Source organism: Pongo pygmaeus, chromosome 5 (genome assembly GCF_028885625.2).
Source record: "Pongo pygmaeus isolate AG05252 chromosome 5, NHGRI_mPonPyg2-v2.0_pri, whole genome shotgun sequence".
NCBI lineage: Eukaryota > Metazoa > Chordata > Mammalia > Primates > Hominidae > Pongo > Pongo pygmaeus.
Window position 1 is genome coordinate 132,007,065 of NC_072378.2, and position 19,256 is coordinate 132,026,320.

Genomic DNA, 19,256 nt, shown 5'->3' on the forward strand with positions numbered 1-19,256 from the left:
TGAGAACTATCAGCTAGATGCCAATGCTATATAAAGCAAACAAACTGGCAGTGTATAATATAGAGTACATTTAGCTCAGGGGTCAACAAGCTGTGGCCCGTAGGCCAAATCTGGTTCACTCTGCTCGTTTGTGTATGGCCTGCCATATATATTGAGAATTGTTTTACTTATTTTAAAAATTATTTATTTATTTATTTGAAACAGGGTTTCACTCTGTCACCCAGGCTGAAGTGCAGTGGTGCGATGACAGCTCACTGCAGACTCCGTCTCCTGCGTTCAAACAATCCTCCCACCTCAGCCACCCGAGTAGCTAGGACTACACAGGCACATGCCACCATGCCCAGCTAATTTTTAATTTTTATACAGAAATGGGGTTTCACTGTGTTGCTTAGGTTGGCCTTGAACTCTTGAGCTCAGGTGATCTGCCGTCTCAGCCTCCCAAAGTGCTGGGATTACAGGTATGAGCCACTGGGCCTAGTCTGTTTTACATTTTTAAATGGTTGGAAGAAAGTAAGAACATTTTGTGACATATAAAAATTACCTGAATTTCAAATTTCAATGTCCATAAAGAAAGTTTTATTCAATGTTCATTTGTTTATTTATTGTCTACGGATGCTTTGGGGCCTCAATAGCAGAGTGGAGGTGTTGCAACAAAGACCATATGGCCTTGCAAAGCCTAACGTGTATCACTGGCTCTTCCAGAAAAAAAATCTATACACCTTGATTTAGCTCACTCCTCTCCTAAAAGACTGACATTCCCTGGAATGGAGGAAGCTTAGAGGCCAGAATTTCAACCTCTTTCCATCTTCAACCCACTTTTTAGTTTGTTTTCTATTTTTCTGGGAGACTTTCATGTTCAGATTTTTAGTTATCAAAAAAACTGAAGAAGAAACAACTTTCTAATTTCTCACCATATTCTGTTGCAGAAACATGTGGAATTCATTCAAAATACATGAGAGCTATGTATCCTACCAAAACCTTCCCAAATCATTACACCATTGTCACGGTAAGTGCTTGACCAAGTGGTAAGACAGGCCAAAGACCAGAACTGGCCACATAAGACAGACATGTCTGGGCAGGAACTGACCGAGTTCTGTGACTTACCCTTCTCAAGCACATGTGGGGATAGTTCATGGCTGAATTCAGGCTGGGAAGGAATGGCTCAATATGAGGCCAATCCAGGGCTGTGAGGCATGAAATATGAATAAGTGTCCAGCATTAGGTTAATTCACCTGTGTCGAGCCCAAAACAGACCCCTTGACGTGAGAAATACCATTTTCCTCTGGTCTTTCGATTGCCCTTTGTTTATCTGAGGGTCTGCTGGGAACAGTAGGCTATATATAGGGACAACTACTTTGATGTGGGAAATTTTGTTCTTTCCTAGTCTTTTCATTACAATTAACTTGATAGAACTTCTTTTTCATAAATGAATTCACACTGTCTACATCTCTTTAGATAAAGCAATAAAAGCAAGTGATATAAAAAGATGTAGGTAGAATGTATAAAAAGTGTATAAAAAGATGTAGGTAGAATGATTAAAATGAGCTCAAATAAAAATTAAATTATTTAAAATAGATAGATTTATAACACATTTTAAGGCATCCGCTGCCTCAAAGGATATTTGTGTCTTTATTACTTTGAGTTTTAATCTTTTATTACTATGGAACAGTAACTATGACATTTAAATTTTAACCCCCACACAAATGTATGTATGTATTCTCATTAGTCGCAGATTCTGTATTTGTGGGTTTGCTTACTCGCTAAAATTTATTTGTAACCCCCAAATCAGTAAGTATAGTGCATTTGTGGTCATTGGCAGCCATCACAAAGAAGCACAAAAAGTTGAGTTGCCCAATGCTTATGTTCCTAGCTAAGGTCTAACCAGGAGACATTCTGCTTTCTTGTTTTAGCTGTCATACTATAAACAAGTACCATTTTCACAATCTTACTGTCTATTGAATGCCATACTTTTTATATGCTCGTGCTTTTTTGGGGGTGATTTCACTGGTTAAAATGGTTCCCTTGCATAGTGCTGATGTGGTTTCTGGTGTTCCTAAGAGCAAGAAGTCTATGAATTGCCTTACAGAGGAAATAGGTGTATTAGGTAAACTTCGCTGAGGCATGAGTGATAGTGAACCAACAATATACATAAATAATGTGACTTTAAACAAAAACACTCATAAAAGAAGGTTATGTTTATGTATTGATCAGAAGACAAAAATGTCATTATCAGAGGCTCTCAGGAACCTAACTCTATATTTTTCCTAGAAGCAATGGTTCAGTAATCATTAATTTAGTGTTCATGACAACTTTATAGGCTATAACTACTATGAATAATAATAATTGACTATATATACATAAATATATACCATATATACATATATGTATACATAAAATAGGGATTATGCACAAATGCAATTAATTTACTATTTATATATTTTTATACATATATATGCATACATATTCATATACATAACAATGTTCTAAAATAATGACCCTAAAATCTATAGGCATTTAATGAAAATGTGTGGAATGATTAAATAAATGTGTGGGATTGGATTAAATAAATGATTGGATGGATATGTGGGTGGATGGCAGGAAAGATGGATAGAGACTTGGCAGGCTGCCTTTAAAATGCTGGTAACACCCTTTAATTCAATTTAGCCAGGATATTTGATATATAGAAAGCTTCTATCTAGTAAATTCCTTGCTATTATTGATAATATAACCAGTGGCTAACTATTGTTCTAATATGGGAAACTTTAACAAACAGTTAATTAAACAGTTATTAAGCACACAAAAGTTATATTAACACCATCAGCACAAGCCATCAGCCTAATGTCACTTATTTGCTGCTATAAACCATGGTAGAACTAGAAAAAATATATATGTATACACACTTGGCCCTCCATATGTGTGGGTTCTGAATCTGTGGATTCAACTAACTGTGGATTGAAAATATTTGGGTGGAATCAACCTAAATGCCCATCAATGACAGACTAGATAAAGAAAGTGGTACATATACACCATGGAATATTATGCAGCCATAAAAAAGCAAGCTCATGTTTTTTGTGGGAACATAAATGGAGCTGGAGATTATCATCCTTAGCAAACTAAATACCACACATTCTCCTTATAAGTGGGAGCTAAATGATAAGAACTTACTAACGCAAAGAGGAAACAACAGACACCGGGGTCTGCTTGAGGTGGGAGGGTGGGAGGAGGGAGAGGAGCAGAAAATATAACTATTGAGTACTGGCTTAATACCTGGGTGATGAAATAATATGTACAACAAACCCCTATGACACATGTTTACCTGGGTAACAAACCTTCACATGTACCCCCAAACCTAAAATAAAAGTGGAAGAAAGAGAGAAAGAAAAGAAAGACAGACAGACAGGAAGGAAGGAAGAAAGAAAGAAAGAAAGAAAAAGAAAATATTTGGAAAAAAATTGCATCTGTACTGAACATGTACAGACTTTTTTTGTCACTATTCCCTAAACAATACAACAATGATTGACATAACATGTATATTGCATTAGCTATTATAAGTAATCTAGAGATGATTAAAATATATAGGAGGGTATGCATAGGTTATATGCAAATCCCAAGCCATTTTCTAGCAGGGACTTAAACATCTTCTGATTTTGGTACCTGAGGGAGGTCATGGAACTAATGCCCTATGAAAGCCAAGGGATGACAGTATCTCCTGATATTTAAGTTCAGGTCCAGGTGTTTTACACTGAAAGGTATATAGTACCTTTCCTAGGTATGAGTAATAGATCGTGTGCTATTTTAATTTAAATTTCTATTTTACTAATATTTTATCTTACATCTTTTTTGAAATTATCATTTTAGGGCTTGTATCCGGAGTCACATGGCATCATTGACAATAATATGTATGATGTAAATCTCAACAAGAATTTTTCACTTTCTTCAAAGGAACAAAATAATCCAGCCTGGTGGCATGGGCAACCAGTATGTAGCATTCTACACGTGGCAACTGAAGTAACCTCCATTTCTCAGTGTGACAGGAGGTCACTCTTCTTACTCAGTGGAGCAAGTTCTATGTCACCCATCTAGTTTCTAAGGGCTGAGGGTGGGAAGGTGTTTTACCACTATTTGTAACTTGAATTTTTAAAACATTTATGGTTGTTAACTCAAATAGCTATGTTTAAACTTAGGTGTTGGGTTATAAATGTATCTATCTGGAAGTTACTCAGAAAGATTATCTGTTAATGTTTTTCCTCATTTTGTTTTGTAAGTCTTTTTTTCTCTTTTTTTTTTTTTTTTTTTGAGACGGAGTCTTGCTCTGTCGCCAGGCTGGAGTGCAGTGGTGCGATCTCGGCTTACTGTAACCTCCGCTTCTCAGGTTCAGGTTCAAGCACTTCTCCTGCCTCAGCCTCCCGAGTAGCTGGGACTACAGGCATGCACCACCACGCCCAGCTAATTTTTTTGTATTTTTAGTAGAGGTGGGGTTTCACCATGTTGGCCAGGATGATCTCGATCTCCTGACCTTGTGATCCACCTGCTTTGGCCTCCCAAAGTGCTGGGATTACAGGTTGTAATTCTTTTAAAGGGAGAGAGGAACCATCCAATTTTACCAGTTTGAAAAAAAATGATCCTGCTTCTTAGTAGCTTGCTACGTTTTTGATTTTTGAGGCAGATTCTTAGATAATTATCTTTTAATTGCTACAAAGATTAAAATTTCAATTTTAATACATGTTGCAACTATTAACCTTGTTTAGTTTCTAGTAAGGTACACCATTTCTACCCAAAGTAATTATTGACTTTCGCTTATCCTAAATTTTCTCTTCTTACAGATGTGGCTGACAGCAATGTATCAAGGTTTAAAAGCCGCTACCTACTTTTGGCCCGGATCAGAAGCGGCTATAAATGGCTCCTTTCCTTCCATATACATGCCTTACAACGGGTAGTGAAGCACTTTCAGATATTCTCCCAGCTAGGCAGAAATGATCAGGATGTTTTTTGTCTTAATCTTGGCGGCAATTCTATTAATCCAGTTGTTTAAGCCAAAAATCTTGGGAATCACCATTGATTCCTTTCCTTTATGTCACTCAAGCTGTCTCTCAGTAAATGCTTTTGGCTCTAATTAAAAATCTATGTAGCCTGAGAACTTTTTATTACCTCTAGCATTACCACTCTGGTTCGAGCTGTCATCTCTTGCCTGTATTAACTGCAGTTGCCTCTTTACTCATCTCTCTGCTTCTTATCCTTTGTAATCTAGTCTCATCCCACCCACCAGAGGGATTCCTTTAAAATGCAAGTCCAGCCGGGTGTGGTGGCTCATGCCTGTAATCCCAACAGTTTGGGAGACTGAGGTGGCTGATCACCTGAGGTCAGGAGTTCAAGACCAGCCTGGCCAACATGGTGAAACCCTGTCTCTACCAGAAGAAAAAATACAAAAATTAGCCGGGCATGGTGGCGCATTGCCTCTAATCCTGGCTACTCTGGAGGCTGAGGTGGGAGAATAACTTGAACCCAGGAGGCAGAGGTTGCAGTGAGCTGAGATCAGGGGCTCCTGCAGTGTAGTCCAGCCTGGGCGACAGAGCGCGACTCCGTCTCAAGTGAATAAAATAAAATGCAAGTCCAATTATGGCATTATTTTGCACCAAAAACTTCAATGGCTCCCTGTGTCACTCAGAGTAAAAGCTTACAAGGCCCTGTGTGGCATGACCTCTGGTGTCCCCTTACCTCTCAGACCTCCCCATCTGCTCCTCCCTTGGGTGCTCACTCTGAACTCCTTGGTGGACTAGACTTGCTTCTGCTGCAGGACATTGCACTGGCTGTTCGACCTCCCCGAGATGATTTGCTCTATGGATCCGAATGCCTACTCTTTCCCTGCCTTCCGGCTCTGTTGAAAAATTACCTTCTCAATATTGTCTTACCCCAGTTATACTTAAGATTTAAAATTTCAAGCCACCTTCATCTCAGTTACTCTGCTCTAGTTTATTTTTGTCCACAGCATTTATCACCTTTTAATACACTATATAATTTATTTTTATATTAGGTCTATTGTTTCTTACTTGTCTTCCTGCACTACAATGTAATCTTTGGTTTGCTCACTGATAAATTCTGTTTTGAATGAACAAACAGTATCCAGCAATAGATGTTCAACATATGCATGTGCATACATTTTTAAAAATTGAATGAATGGATCATAATCAATTGTCTTTTATTTTAGGAGAAACTGAAGGAGAGAAGGGTGGGGTGAAATAAAACAATCTACATTTCATTTATAGTGCTGCAAGTGTATCTATAAACAGAAATCCCTTTGAATAATACTGAATACCTTCCAGTATTGTGATTATATAGGAACACAAAATGGGTAGCTGAAGATATTAACCTTTCTGAATAGGAATGTAATGGAGTTATTCTTGATTTGATTCATTTTAAAGAATTATTTCTACCCTATTTTTTCAGAAGTGTCCCATTTGAAGAGAGGATTTCTACACTGTTAAAATGGCTGGACCTGCCCAAAGCTGAAAGGTAATGTCTAGTGTCAGAAAAGTGCTGGCACAGTGGCATATATATGGGTAAAAAATTAAGTTTTTTTTTTACTTTAAATTACAATTTTTGGCTATTTTTGAAACGACATGGCATTGCCTTTTAATGGACACTTTTCATGAATTATTCCTGGCTGGGCGGGGGGTCTCACTCATGTAATCCCAGCACTTTGGGAGGTTGAGGCAGGAGGATCACTTGAGCCCAGGAGTCCCAGACCAGCCTGGACAACACAGTGAGACACTGCCTCTAAAAAATTGTAAAGAAATTAGCTGGGCATGGTGGTATGCAGTTGTAGTCCTAACTACTTGGGAGGCTGAGGCGGGATGATCACTTGAGCCCAGAAGTTTGAGGCTGCAGTGAGCTATGATCATGCCACTGCCCTCCAGCCTGGATGACACAGTGAGATCTGTCTCAAAAATTAAAAAAGGAAATTATTCCTGAGAGCTGGTAACTTTTTGTTTTTGAAAATGTGGTTGACATTGTTAACAACAGAGATAGAGCCAGCACCAGGGAGCAGAGGCAAATATCACAGAACCAGAGCCAGATATGGAATGGAGCAGAGCTGAGAGCAGGCCTGACACTCAGTTATAAGGACTGACTCCAAGAGCCAGAGGTGCTTCATCAAGCCCATACCCACAGATTGGAGTGAGGGAAGGCTAATCAGGAGCTCCAGGTAAACAGTGCATCAGAAACCAGACACCAGAAGAAAGAACTTGGTATAACAGAACCAAGAATCAGCAAAAAGTCAGAAACCAGGAAACAGAAAGGACTGGGACATGCCAAAAGTGGTCTTAACTGCAAGAACAAAACAGTTTCACAATAGGGGCGTACCACTGCTTGTATCTGGGAAGGTCTTATTTACTTCCTGTTAGGAAACCTGTCCTTGCTGGAGCCAAGTAGAACTACCAGGTCTGAACAAAGAGGAGGAGGTTAGAGAGAAAGAAAAGGCAATGGCCACCAAGCCCAAGATCTACAAAATCCCCCAATCCAGCCTGTAAGTTTATTGCAAATTGATAATATATTTCTGTTTCAATTTTACCCCTAGACCCAGGTTTTATACCATGTATTTTGAAGAACCTGATTCCTCTGGACATGCAGGTGGACCAGTCAGTGCCAGAGTAAGTTGTTGTTGTTTTTTTTTTTTTTTTTTTTAAATAATGTAAAATCATCTAACCCTAACTCACAAAACAAAATAGTATTCTTTAACTTCTGCTGAGCACAAATGTATTTGATACATACACAAGAAGATCAAAATAGTTAAAGATATAAAAGGGATGCCATGGTTCAACTGCCTACTTAACCATAAAATAGTTGAAATTCTGGAAAGGACAACTGCCTTATTAACTATATATTGAATCATTTGAAAAGCCCTCATTGAATATTAGATGTGGCACTGTTGTTGCATATAATGAAAACCTCAAGGCTAGATACTATACAAGCCAATTCATACTAATGTGGTGCATTTCAGGCTAAGTCACCTGCAAGTCCATTGTGGTATATCCAGCTGTCTACTCCCTCACAATTCATTTATAAGTTCCTTATAATTGGATTTAACATGTTATTGCCTCAGGCAGAGTTATTTCCCTTCTAGGCTCCCATTATCATTGAAGTGGACTCTCTAATATGGGTTTATTTATTGTCTAGGCCATTCTGTTCTGATTTTACTACACAAACATAGTCCTTAAATATTGCTTTTAACAAAACAAGCCATTCTGTCTTCTAAACTCCGCTAAAGCCTCTATTGTCTTGGACACAGTGGCAAGTTGCAAAGGCTGCCATGAATATGGCATTTCCCCACCCCATGGAAACTCGTTGAACAATTGTCCTCAATTGGAATGTAAGCATATTCGTTCTGGCAGCATGCCTTTGCAATTTCTCAGAAAAGCTTTTTTTTTCTTCCTTCCTATTAGGCCAAAATGATTCCTAATATAGGGACTTACTCAAGCCTCACCACTTTTAAGCCTTGGGCCTCTGTTGTATTCCTGCACAGCTCTAGACTGTATCACAGAATTGCACGCCTTTTCAGGTTACTCTAAGCGTGAACTATCTAAAATATATTCACGATGCCTTCTTTTCCCTTTCTTTCTTTCTTTCTTTCTTTCTTTTCTTTCTTTCTTTCTTTCTTTCTTTCTGATGGAGTCTTGCTCTGTCACCCAGGCTGGAGTGCAGTGGCGCAATCTCGGCTCTCTGCAACCTCCATGTCCTGGGTTCAAGCAGTTCTCCTGTCTCAGCCTCTTCAGTAGCTGGGACTACAGGCATGCGCCACCACTCTAGGCTAATTTTTGTATTTTTAGTAGAGACAGGGTTTCACCATTTTGGCCAGGATGGTCTTGAACTCCTGACCTCAGGCGATCCACCTGCCTCAGCCTCCCAAAGTGCTGGGATTACAGGCATGAACCACTGCACCCAGCCATTCTTTTCTATTTTAACTGTTAGCCGTGTTTGATATGATTTGTCATTTGAGAAGGGACACTCTATTTGCATTCGTTGCACCTTAGGAGCTGACTTGAGATTAGGCACCATGTCCTTTTGTTTTTTTTTTTTCCCATTCAGTGGTCTAGTTCAAAACCCAAGTACATTTTAAGTATAATTTTGAAAAGTGCTGCAAAGGAAAGGATCGGGGTTCCCCAAGAGATCTATGTAGGCAGTCTCAATCTAGTCTAAAGTAGGGTGCAAACTTGGGCTGGTTAGGAGACTATCCTCTGAGTGACAAAAAGGAAACAGAATTTGCAAGTGGTCTTATTGAAGAAGGAGCTGTGCACATTGGAGGAACACATAAAATGAACAAATGGTCTGACAAACAAATGGCTAGATGGCTCAGCAAGTAGACAGTGTGATCATGGTAAGAATAATAGTAGCAGCTCACCCTTATTTGTGTTCTGCTGTGCCAGAGCTGTTGGACAAGCTATAAGAATTATCTCCCACCAATGTCTGCAGCATTGTGGAACAGGGAAGAGGGCTAAGAGGAAGCCCAGAGAAGGAGTCAGGCGCCAAATCCTGCAGGGCCTTGCAGGTCCTTGCAGGCTAGAAAAAGTACAGTAAGAAGCATTGAAGCATTGTAATAAAGGAGGTGACAGGACCAGATCTGTGTGTATTTAGAGATCACTTTTATTATGTAAGAGGAATGGGTTGGAGGAAGCAGGGGAAAGTGGGGAGAGACAGGTTAGCTTTCCCAACATTCCAGAAAAGAGATAACAGTGATTTGGACTAAGGAAGAGGCAACCATTGTGGATGGAAGAAGATATAACTGAGATTCATTTAGGAGACAGACTTGGCATGACTTAATGTGAGTTGGGTGAGGGGGTTGGGGGATCAAGATTGATTTCCTAGTTTCTATCGTGTGCCAGCAGGTGGTCCTATTTATAGTAATAAGACCACTAAAGGAGGGTAAGTTTGGGGAGATGCTTGTTTTGCAATTGAGGTGCCTGTGATGTCCAAATGAGGATGTCCAGAAGGCAAATAAATGTGGATTTAAAGCTCAAAGGAGGTGAAGATCTGGGATATTGGCAGCATATAGATGGTGCACAGAAGTGGAGATGGCCTAAGGAGAAAGCAAAGAGAGAAAATAGAAGGGTTAGGACCAAATGTCACTTAAAACTTGAGAAGAAGAGGCAAATGAATGGAAGTCAAAGGTTTTGTGACTTCTTAATTATTATTGTTAGTTTTAATCACATACCTTTATTCAGAGTTAATATGACTTATAAATTGACAGTAAAAAGGCTATTTTAGTTTATTTTGGCCCATTCACTAAGTGGAAAACTTATCACAAGCTACTCAATTGTTGCCCGTTATAGGAATTTCTTGTTTCTTTCCTTTGGTTGGGTGAGAGTTGGGAACTGGCATTTCACATTCTATGGAGTGTATACTTCATGACAGAATCTGGGTTCAAGAAATATGTAATGATTTGGGTTGCATGATCCCTTTCCTGTGAGAACTCATGCTCTCCTTGAGAGGCAGACAGGTACACAGATGATTTCAAAACTGTAAAGAGTCCAATGGCAGCCATATGCCAGGGTGCTGGCAGAGGACAGAAGAGGAGGGGTTCTTGGTGTGGTTGGGGGAGTGAATCAGATGACTATGTAAAAGGAACGTTTATGTCATGACAACAGGTGGAAACAGTAACTCTCGCTGGCAAACCGAAGTGCAGGTCACACTAAGACTGAAGGCCAGGAAAGCATCTTGGAGTTGATGATGGATTGAGCTGTAGATAGAGAGTGGCTTGTGTTCAAGTCCTGCTCTGTCCCTTATTAACTGAAGGACTGTGAACATGTCACTTAACTTCTTTAAACCTCAAGTTTCCTGACCTTTACAACTGACTATTCCAGTAGCACTATCCATGAATATTTGCTGTGAAGATTTCAAGAGATAATGCACTAAAGACCTTAACTCTATCAGGCTTGTAAAATTCCTTCTCAAAAAAAGAAAAAGAAGAGGCAATAATTGTTATAATAGCACTCTGAGAGATAAAACATTTCTTTTCCCAATCCATTGCTATTATGCTTTCTAATTCACTGGAAAAAAAAACCACAGAAAATTTACATCAGTGAAATTTACTTGAACTTTATGTCAGTTCCATGATTATATTCATAAAGTGTAGAAAATTAAAAAACACAAAGGAGTGAGTATAAACAATAAAATAAAAATGAACTCCAATTCTACTATTTAGAGACAACCACTGTCAATAGTACTTTGATATATTTCCTTATAGTTTTCTGTGTATGCATGTTTACTAAGAAATGCTAAATATATTTCAAAACAAAATCAGGATTATGCAATATGTATACAGTTTGGTTTTCATTTTTATTGCTTAACATTGTTTTGTGACTATTTTCCTATGCCATTGTTTTTTTGTGGGGGATGGGGAGAGGGAGTTTTACTCTTTCACCCAGACTGGAGTGAAGTGGTGCAATCTTGGCTCACTGCCCCCCCAGGATTCAAGTGATTCTCCTGCCTTAGCTTCCCGAGTAGCTGGGATTATAGGTGCCTGCCAGCACGCCCAACTAATTTTTGCATTTTTAGTAGAGATGGGGTTTCACCATTTCGGCCAGGCTTGTCTCGAACTCCTGACTTCAGGTGATCCACCTGCCTCAGCCTCCCAAAGTGTTAGGATTACAGGCGTGAGCCACCACACCCTGCCCCACTGTTCTTTAAAAGTATCTTTTCATGGATATAGAGTAAGTCTTCTTAAGAATGTGTCATCATTTATTTTTCCTTGTGGCCAAGCGTGTTAGCTCACACCTGTAATTCCAACACTTTGAGAGGCTGAGGCAGGAGGATCACTTGAGCCCAGGAGTTTGAGAACAGCCTGGAAAACTTAATGAGATCGAATCTCTACAAAAAATTAAAGAATTAGCCAGGCATGATGGTGTCCACCTGTGGTGCTAGCTACTCAGGAGGCTGAGACAGGAGGATTGCTTTAGTTCATAAGGTCAAAGCTGCAGTGAGCTGTGATTGTGCCACTGTACTCTAGCCTGGGCAACAGAGTAAGACCCTGTCCCTAAAAATAAATAAATAAATAAATAAATAATTTTTCCTTGCATTAAAATTATAAATCAATAATGTGATGACTGTGTTTGTATGCCAATCTCCATTTGTACTCCAAGTGTTGACTTAGGACAAATGCCCAGAAGTAGAATTATTGAGTTACAGATGCTCTTTTTAACTCCCTGGAAACCTATTGTCACATGACCCTCTGGAATGTATGTGACCCTTAGGCTGTCTTAGAAGTATCTGTCCACTCTTCTTTCTAATGAGAGCATCACTATGAAAATATTTACAGTTGAATAGTGTTTGTTGACGTTCAACATGGCTTCACGTATTTATTGGCCAGCAGTCTATCTTCCTTTGTAGGAAGTATGGTTTAGATTTTTGTTTATAGAAATTTAGGGAATTGGTATTTGATGAATATGGTAGCATGGGTGCTAGTGCTGGGCTCTGATGTTCTGTTTCAAAACCAGCAATTTCAGAGATGGAGATGTGTTTAATTTTTACTTGATTAGATAACGATTTGGCTAATTAAGACAATTCATTACGACAATCTTAACTCCAAATTATTTTTTAGGTAATTAAAGCCTTACAGGTAGTAGATCATGCTTTTGGAATGTTGATGGAAGGCCTGAAGCAGCGGAATTTGCACAACTGTGTCAATATCATCCTTCTGGCTGACCATGGTATGCTTTTAAAAAACATTCTTATTTTATCATTGACTATAATTTATCACTTCAGAAATCATACACAAATAATAGTGATATTTTAAAATCTCTACTTCCAGACCTAAAGTCTCTTGAAGAAGCAAGGAATGAATTGTGGTAGAATGTAATGAAAAGAGGACTACATTAAATTTTCTAGTTTAATTATTCTAATACCCCTGAAAACCTACCCACAGACACTATGTTTTGTAAAAGTGGAGTTAATGATATTTAACAGGGATGTGGTTGGGTTTTTATTCAACTAGAAAGTGCTTTGGGGCCTTCTTTCCAGCCATGATTTGATCATGTAGATTGGCTGCAGTTTACTGAAATTGGCAAGTTTTGCCACACTGTGTGTATTTTTTTTTTAGTTATGTAAATAGATGTGTGTTTATTCATAGCTTTTCATCTTTAAAGTTACTGTCACCTCACATTTCTCTACTTGAGGTTAACTCTTGATTTTGATTAACCTGAATGTTAAAGGAAGTGAAACAGTGGAGACACCCTCTCCCACCTCACGCAAAATGCATTCACAGTTTTGAAGTACATATGCACTCATTCTACAGGTTTTTTGTTTTTTTTTTTTTTTTTTGAGATGGAGTCTTGCTCTGTCACCCAGGCTGGAGTACAGTGGCCCAATCTTGGCTCACTGCAAGCTCCGCCTCCTGAGTTCATGCCATTCTCCTGCCTCAGCCTCCTGAGTAGCTGGGGTTACAGGCACCCACCACCATGCCCAGCTAATTTTCTTGTATTTTTAGTAGTGATGGGGTTTCACCGTGTTAGCCAGGTTAGTCTCGATCTCCTGACTTTGTGATCCGCCCACCTCGGCCTCCCAAAGTGCTGGGATTACAGGTGTGAGCCACTGGGCCTGGCCTCTACAGATATTTTTTTAAGTGCCTACTCAATGATAGGTACTTTCCTAGATATGGAGTAGATCCTTCCTAGCTAGGATGGTCAAACTGTCTTCTTGAGGAGGACATTTAAAGTCAAGCCCCAATATCTGTGAAGGGACCAGCCATGGGGCATGAGGAGGAAAAAGAGTGTGTCTGCAGAACTTTTGTTCGTATTTTAGAACATCCAGATAACGGGAAACATAGTAATGTATTTTTTAAAATTCTAAGGTAGTTCCCTAACACTTTGCCTTATTGTTCTAAAATTACACAGAAACTTTTGATGTACATTTTGTTAAAAGAAATTAATTAAAATAATAATTTATATGCAAGCCAGGCACCATGGCTCAGGCCTGTAATCCCTGCACTTTGGGAGGCCTAGGCGGGTGGATCACCTGAGGTCAGGAGTTCAAGACCAGCCTGGCCAATATGGTGAAACCCCATCTCTACTAAAAATACAAAATTAGCTGGGTGTGGTGGCACACACCTGTAGTCCCAGCTACTTGGGAGGCTGAGACAGGAGAATCACTTGAACCCAGGAAGCGGAGGCTGCAGTGAGGCGAGATCACACCACTGTGCTATAGCCTGGGCAACAGAGCAAGACTCTATCTCCAAAAAAAAAAAAAAATTCATATGCAGTCTGAAAAATCTTCAAATAAAAAAGGTTAACTACCAAATCTTTTTATAGCACATACTCCTTATATAAATTTAAATTACTTTATACTTTTTTTTGAGACAGAATTTTGTTCTGTCACTTAGGCTGGAGTGCAGTGGCACGATCTCAGCTCACTGCAACCATCACCTTTGAGGTTCAAATGATTCTCGTGCCTTAGCCTCTCAAGTAGATGGGACTATAGAGGCACGCCACCATGCCTGGCTAACTTTTGTATTTTTTGGTAGAGATGGGGTTTATCATGTTGGCTAGGCTGGTCTCGAAGTCCTGGCCTCAAGCGAGCCTCCCACCTCGGCCTCCCAAAGTGTTAGGATTTCAGGTGTGAGCCACAGAGCACAGCCTAAATAATATACTTTTAAAGGTAGAAGTTACTTCCGTTAATCTATTATACATTGAACAAATGATCTGTTTATAATACCCATCTGTTCTTCCTACAGACATGACCCTTCTCCACTGCCACAGTTTTCTGCCAGAGTAAAGCAATAGGGTGAATTGTGTAAATTCTCAGTGAAGCTTAGTTTGGGATCTGTAACATAAAATGTCTTCTATTTGACAAGACAGAAATCAACCGTTGCCATTTACATACGTTCAGTGGATTATTATGATTATTTTTTGATTCAGGAATGGAGCAGACTTATTGTAACAAGATGGAATACATGACTGATTATTTTCCCAGAATAAACTTCTACATGTACGAAGGGCCTGCCCCCCGCATCCGAGCTCATAATGTACCTCATGACTTTTTTAGTTGTAAGTATGAAAACACCTATATGAAAAGAAGGGTAAAACTGAAAATGAATAACCGTAGTCCACTAATTCTAAGAGGAAGTTGGGATTATCAGACCCTCTACTGACTTCTTGAGAAGACCACAGAGAAACAAGTAGGAAATTCCCATGCTTAAGTACAGTCTATAAAGTCTATGGTAATATCTAATATTGTTAGGTTGAAATATATCCTACTCAGTTCTAAATGCTAAAATAATTCTTTACTTGAAATAATTTTTAATATAATTTTACCAGATCACAGTTATTAATAAGTGAATGTATCAAATTCACCTGAGTGGTTCACATTCTTTGCATTTGTTCATTATCAATTGTGACATCATTTATTTCTTTTTCTTTTGGAGCAGTTAATTCTGAAGAAATTGTTAGAAACCTCAGTGTAAGTATACAATATTCTTAATACATATATTTAAGTTAATGCAATGACCTTAATCTGGGTTTTTGAGAAATTCATATTGTATATTTCTAAGTCTAAGCTACTTGGAATTTATTTTTAAGCCTTCCATCAACATTATTTTATATGCATATTAGTTGCTTTTATCTTAGTTCTTTTCATTTTGGAGCTGACACATCCACAGAAATTAGCTTGCAGTAATAGTAGCACTAAATCCTGGCTTATATTGAAAGGGCTGATGTCCCATTCAAAAGGGTTGCATTAGTGAGCTTCAGGTAGCATCGTCTTTCTCATTTTTTGTGTGACTAATATAAGAGGATAGTGAATTATACCTCTTATAGATCTTTTTTTTACAAGTCAAAATGATATTCTCTTTACTCGCTAAGTATAACTGCAACTGCTTTTGATTGGTTCCCACATCCCAAATTGTAAGTAAATGAGTAGAGAAACTTCCAGATATCTTAAAGCAATATTTTTGAAAGTAAAATTCACTACTCCTGGAGAGACCTGGAATGGTCTTCTGTAATAGTTTTGTTATTTATTTATTTATATTTATTTTACCTTTACAATGTTTGCTTTTATTAACTTTTTTTAAAAAAAATCAACTTTCATGTTAGATACAGAGGGTACATGTGCAGATTTGTTACATGGGAATATTGTGTGAGTCTGATGTTTGGAATATGGAGCCTATCATCCTGGTAGTGAGCATTGTACCCAATAAGTAGTTTTTTAACCCATACACCTCCTCTTCCCTCTAGTAGTCCACAGTGTCTATTGTTCCCATACTTATGTTCATGTGTGTTCAATGTTTAGCTCCCACTTATAAGTGACAACATGGAGTATTTGGTTTTCTGTTCCTGCGTTAATTTGCTTAGGATTATGGCCTCCAGCTTCATTCATGGTGCTGCAAAGGACATGATTTCATTCTTTTTTTTTATGGCTGCATAGTATTCTATGATGTATATGTACCACATTTTCTTTATCCAATCTACCATTGTTGAGCACCTGGGTTGATTCCATGTCTTTGATATTGTGAATAATGCAGCAATACACATAAGAGTGTATGTGTCTTTTTGGTAGAATGGTTTATTTTGGTGGAGGGGTATATACCCAGTAATGGGATTGCTGGGTAGAATGGTATCTCTGTTTTAAGTTCTTTGAGAAATCTCTAGACTGCTTTCCACAGTGGCTGGACTAATTACACTTCCACCAACAGTATATAAGTGTTCCTTTTCTCTGCAGCCTCACCATAGCATCTTTTGTTTTTTGACTTTTTAGTGGTGGCCATTCTGACTAGTGTGAGATGGTATCTCATTGTGGTTTTGATTTGCTGACAAAAACAAGCAATTGGGAAAGAACGTAATAAACAGTGCTGGGATAACTAGCCAGCCACATGAACATTGAAACTGGACCACTACCTTTTGCCATATATAAAAATTAACTCTAAATGGATTAAAGATTTAAATATAAGACCTCAAACTATAAAAATCCTGGAAGGCAACTTAGGAAATACTCTTCATGACATGGGTCTTGGCAAATAATTTTTGGCTAAGTCCCCAAAAGCAATTACAACAAAACAAAAAATAGACAGGTGAGACCTAATTAAACTAAGAGCTTCTGCGTAGCCAAAGAAACTATCAACAGAGCAAACAGCCTACAGAAAGGGAGAAGATATTCACAAACTACAACAAAGGCCTAATATCCAGAATCTATAAGGAATTTAAACAAATCAACAAGCAAAAAACAAATAATCCCATTAAAAAGTGGGCAAAAGAAATGAACAGACACTTCTCAAAAGAAGACATACAAGTAGCCAGCAAACATGTTAAAAAATACTCAGCTTCACTAATTCTCAGAACAATGCAAACCAAAACCACAATGGAATAGTTTTTACAGTTATATATTTAAAATATATTCACAAATATTTATCTACTACATGAAATTCATGACTTCACTATTGTTTGCAATGCGACTGTAACTATTTGAGTACAGGGGGTATGCAGTTACAGGCTTACCTTGGTTTATTGTGCTTCACTGCATTGTGCTTTGCAGATGTTGCATTTTTTAACCAATTGAAGGTTTTGTGGCGACTCTGCACTGAGCATGTCTATCCAGTGCCATTTTTTCAACAGCATGTGCCCGCTTCATGTCTCTGTGTCACCTTTTGTTAATTCTCACAGTACTTCAAATTTTTCCTTATTATTATATATGCTCTGGTGATAGGTGATCAGTTACCTTTGATGTTACTATTGTAATTGTTTTGGGGCACCATGAATCCTACTCATAGAAGATGGCAAACTTAACAGATAAATATTACGTGCATGCTGATTGCTCCACAAACTGGCTGTTTCCTGTCCCCCTCCTCGCCTCTGGACTCTTCTATTCCCTGAGGCATAACAATATTGAAATTAGGCCAATTAGTAATGCTACAATGGCTTCTAAATGTTAAAGTAAGAGGAATAGTGACACATTTCTCATTTTAAATCAAAAGCTAGAAATGATTAAGCTTAATGACGAAGGAATGTTGAAAGTTAAGATGGGCCAAAAGCTAGGCCTGTTGCATCAAACAATTAGCCAAATTGTCATAACAAAGGAAAAGTTCTTGAAGGAAATGAGAAGTGCTATTCTAGTGAATACATACATAATAAGAAAGTGAAACAGCCTCATTGCTGACATGGAGAAAGTTTTAGTGGCTGGATAGAAAATCAACTAGCCACAACAGTCTTTTAAGCCAAAACCTAATTAAGAGCAAGACGCTAACTCTTTCTTCAACTTTATGAAGGCTGAGATGGGTGAGGGAGTTGCAGAAGAAAAGTTTAAAGCTAGCAAGGGTTTGTTAGCGAGATATAAAGAAAGAAGCCTTCTGGCGAGGTGCGGTGGTTCACTCCTGTAATCCTAGCACTTTGGGAGGCCGAGGCAGATGGATCACTTGAGGTCAGGAGTTCGAAACCAGCCTGGCCAACATGATGAAACCCCGTCTCTACTAAAAATCCAAAAAAAAAAAAAAAAAAATTAGCCAGGCATGGTTTTGGGCACCTGTTATCCCAGCTACTTGGGAGGCTGAGGCAGGAGAATTGCTTGAACCCAGAAGGTGGAGGTTGCAGTGAGCTGAGATCACACCACTGCACTCCAACCTGGGCAACAGAGTGAGACTCTATTTAAAAGAGAGAGAGAAAAAAAGAAGAAGCCTTCTCCAAAACAGAAAAGTGCAAGGTGAAGCAGCAAGTATTTGTGATGACACAGAAGCTGCAGCAAGTTATTCAGAAGATCTAGCTAAGATCATTGATGAAAATGGCCACACTAAGCAACATATTTTCAATGTAGAGGAAACAGCCTTTCATTGGAAGAAGATGCCATCTAGGACTTTCATAGCTAGAGAAGAGAAGTCAATGCTTGACTTCAAAACTTCAAAGGACAGGCTGACTCTTTTTTTAGGGACTAATGCAGCTGGTGACTTGAAATTGAGCCAATGCTCATTCTGAAAATCCTAGGGCCCTTATGAATTATGCTCAATCTACTCTACCTGTGCTCTGTAAATGGAACAACAAAGCCTGATGACAGCTCATCTGTTTATAGCATCCGTTTCTTGAATATTTTAAACTCACCTTTGAGACTTTCTGCTCAGAAAAAAAGAGTCCTTTCTAAAGATTCCTGCTTATTGAGAATGTACCTGGTCACCCAAGAGTTCTGATGGAGATGTACAAGGAGATGGATATTTTCATGTCTGCTAACACATCTATTCTGCAGGCCATGGATCAAGGAGCAATTTTAACTTGCAAGTCTTATTCTTTAAGAAATAC

General features: G+C 38.6%; 1 protein-coding gene across 5 annotated transcripts in view; it reads left to right on the forward strand.

Moving 5' to 3' along the window:
- Nucleotides 1–19,256, forward strand: part of ENPP3 (ectonucleotide pyrophosphatase/phosphodiesterase 3) — a 98,878-nt gene that overhangs the window by 39,486 nt on the left and 40,136 nt on the right. For all 5 annotated transcript variants that reach the window (XM_054492305.2, XM_063666605.1, XM_063666606.1 and 2 more), the window contains 8 exons: nucleotides 927–1,006; nucleotides 3,859–3,978; nucleotides 4,824–4,933; nucleotides 6,445–6,510; nucleotides 7,574–7,646; nucleotides 12,590–12,698; nucleotides 14,901–15,029; nucleotides 15,410–15,441. In XM_054492305.2, coding sequence (XP_054348280.1) covers nucleotides 927–1,006; nucleotides 3,859–3,978; nucleotides 4,824–4,933; nucleotides 6,445–6,510; nucleotides 7,574–7,646; nucleotides 12,590–12,698; nucleotides 14,901–15,029; nucleotides 15,410–15,441 — 719 coding nt within the window. The remainder of the gene's footprint in view (nucleotides 1–926; nucleotides 1,007–3,858; nucleotides 3,979–4,823; nucleotides 4,934–6,444; nucleotides 6,511–7,573; nucleotides 7,647–12,589; nucleotides 12,699–14,900; nucleotides 15,030–15,409; nucleotides 15,442–19,256) is intronic.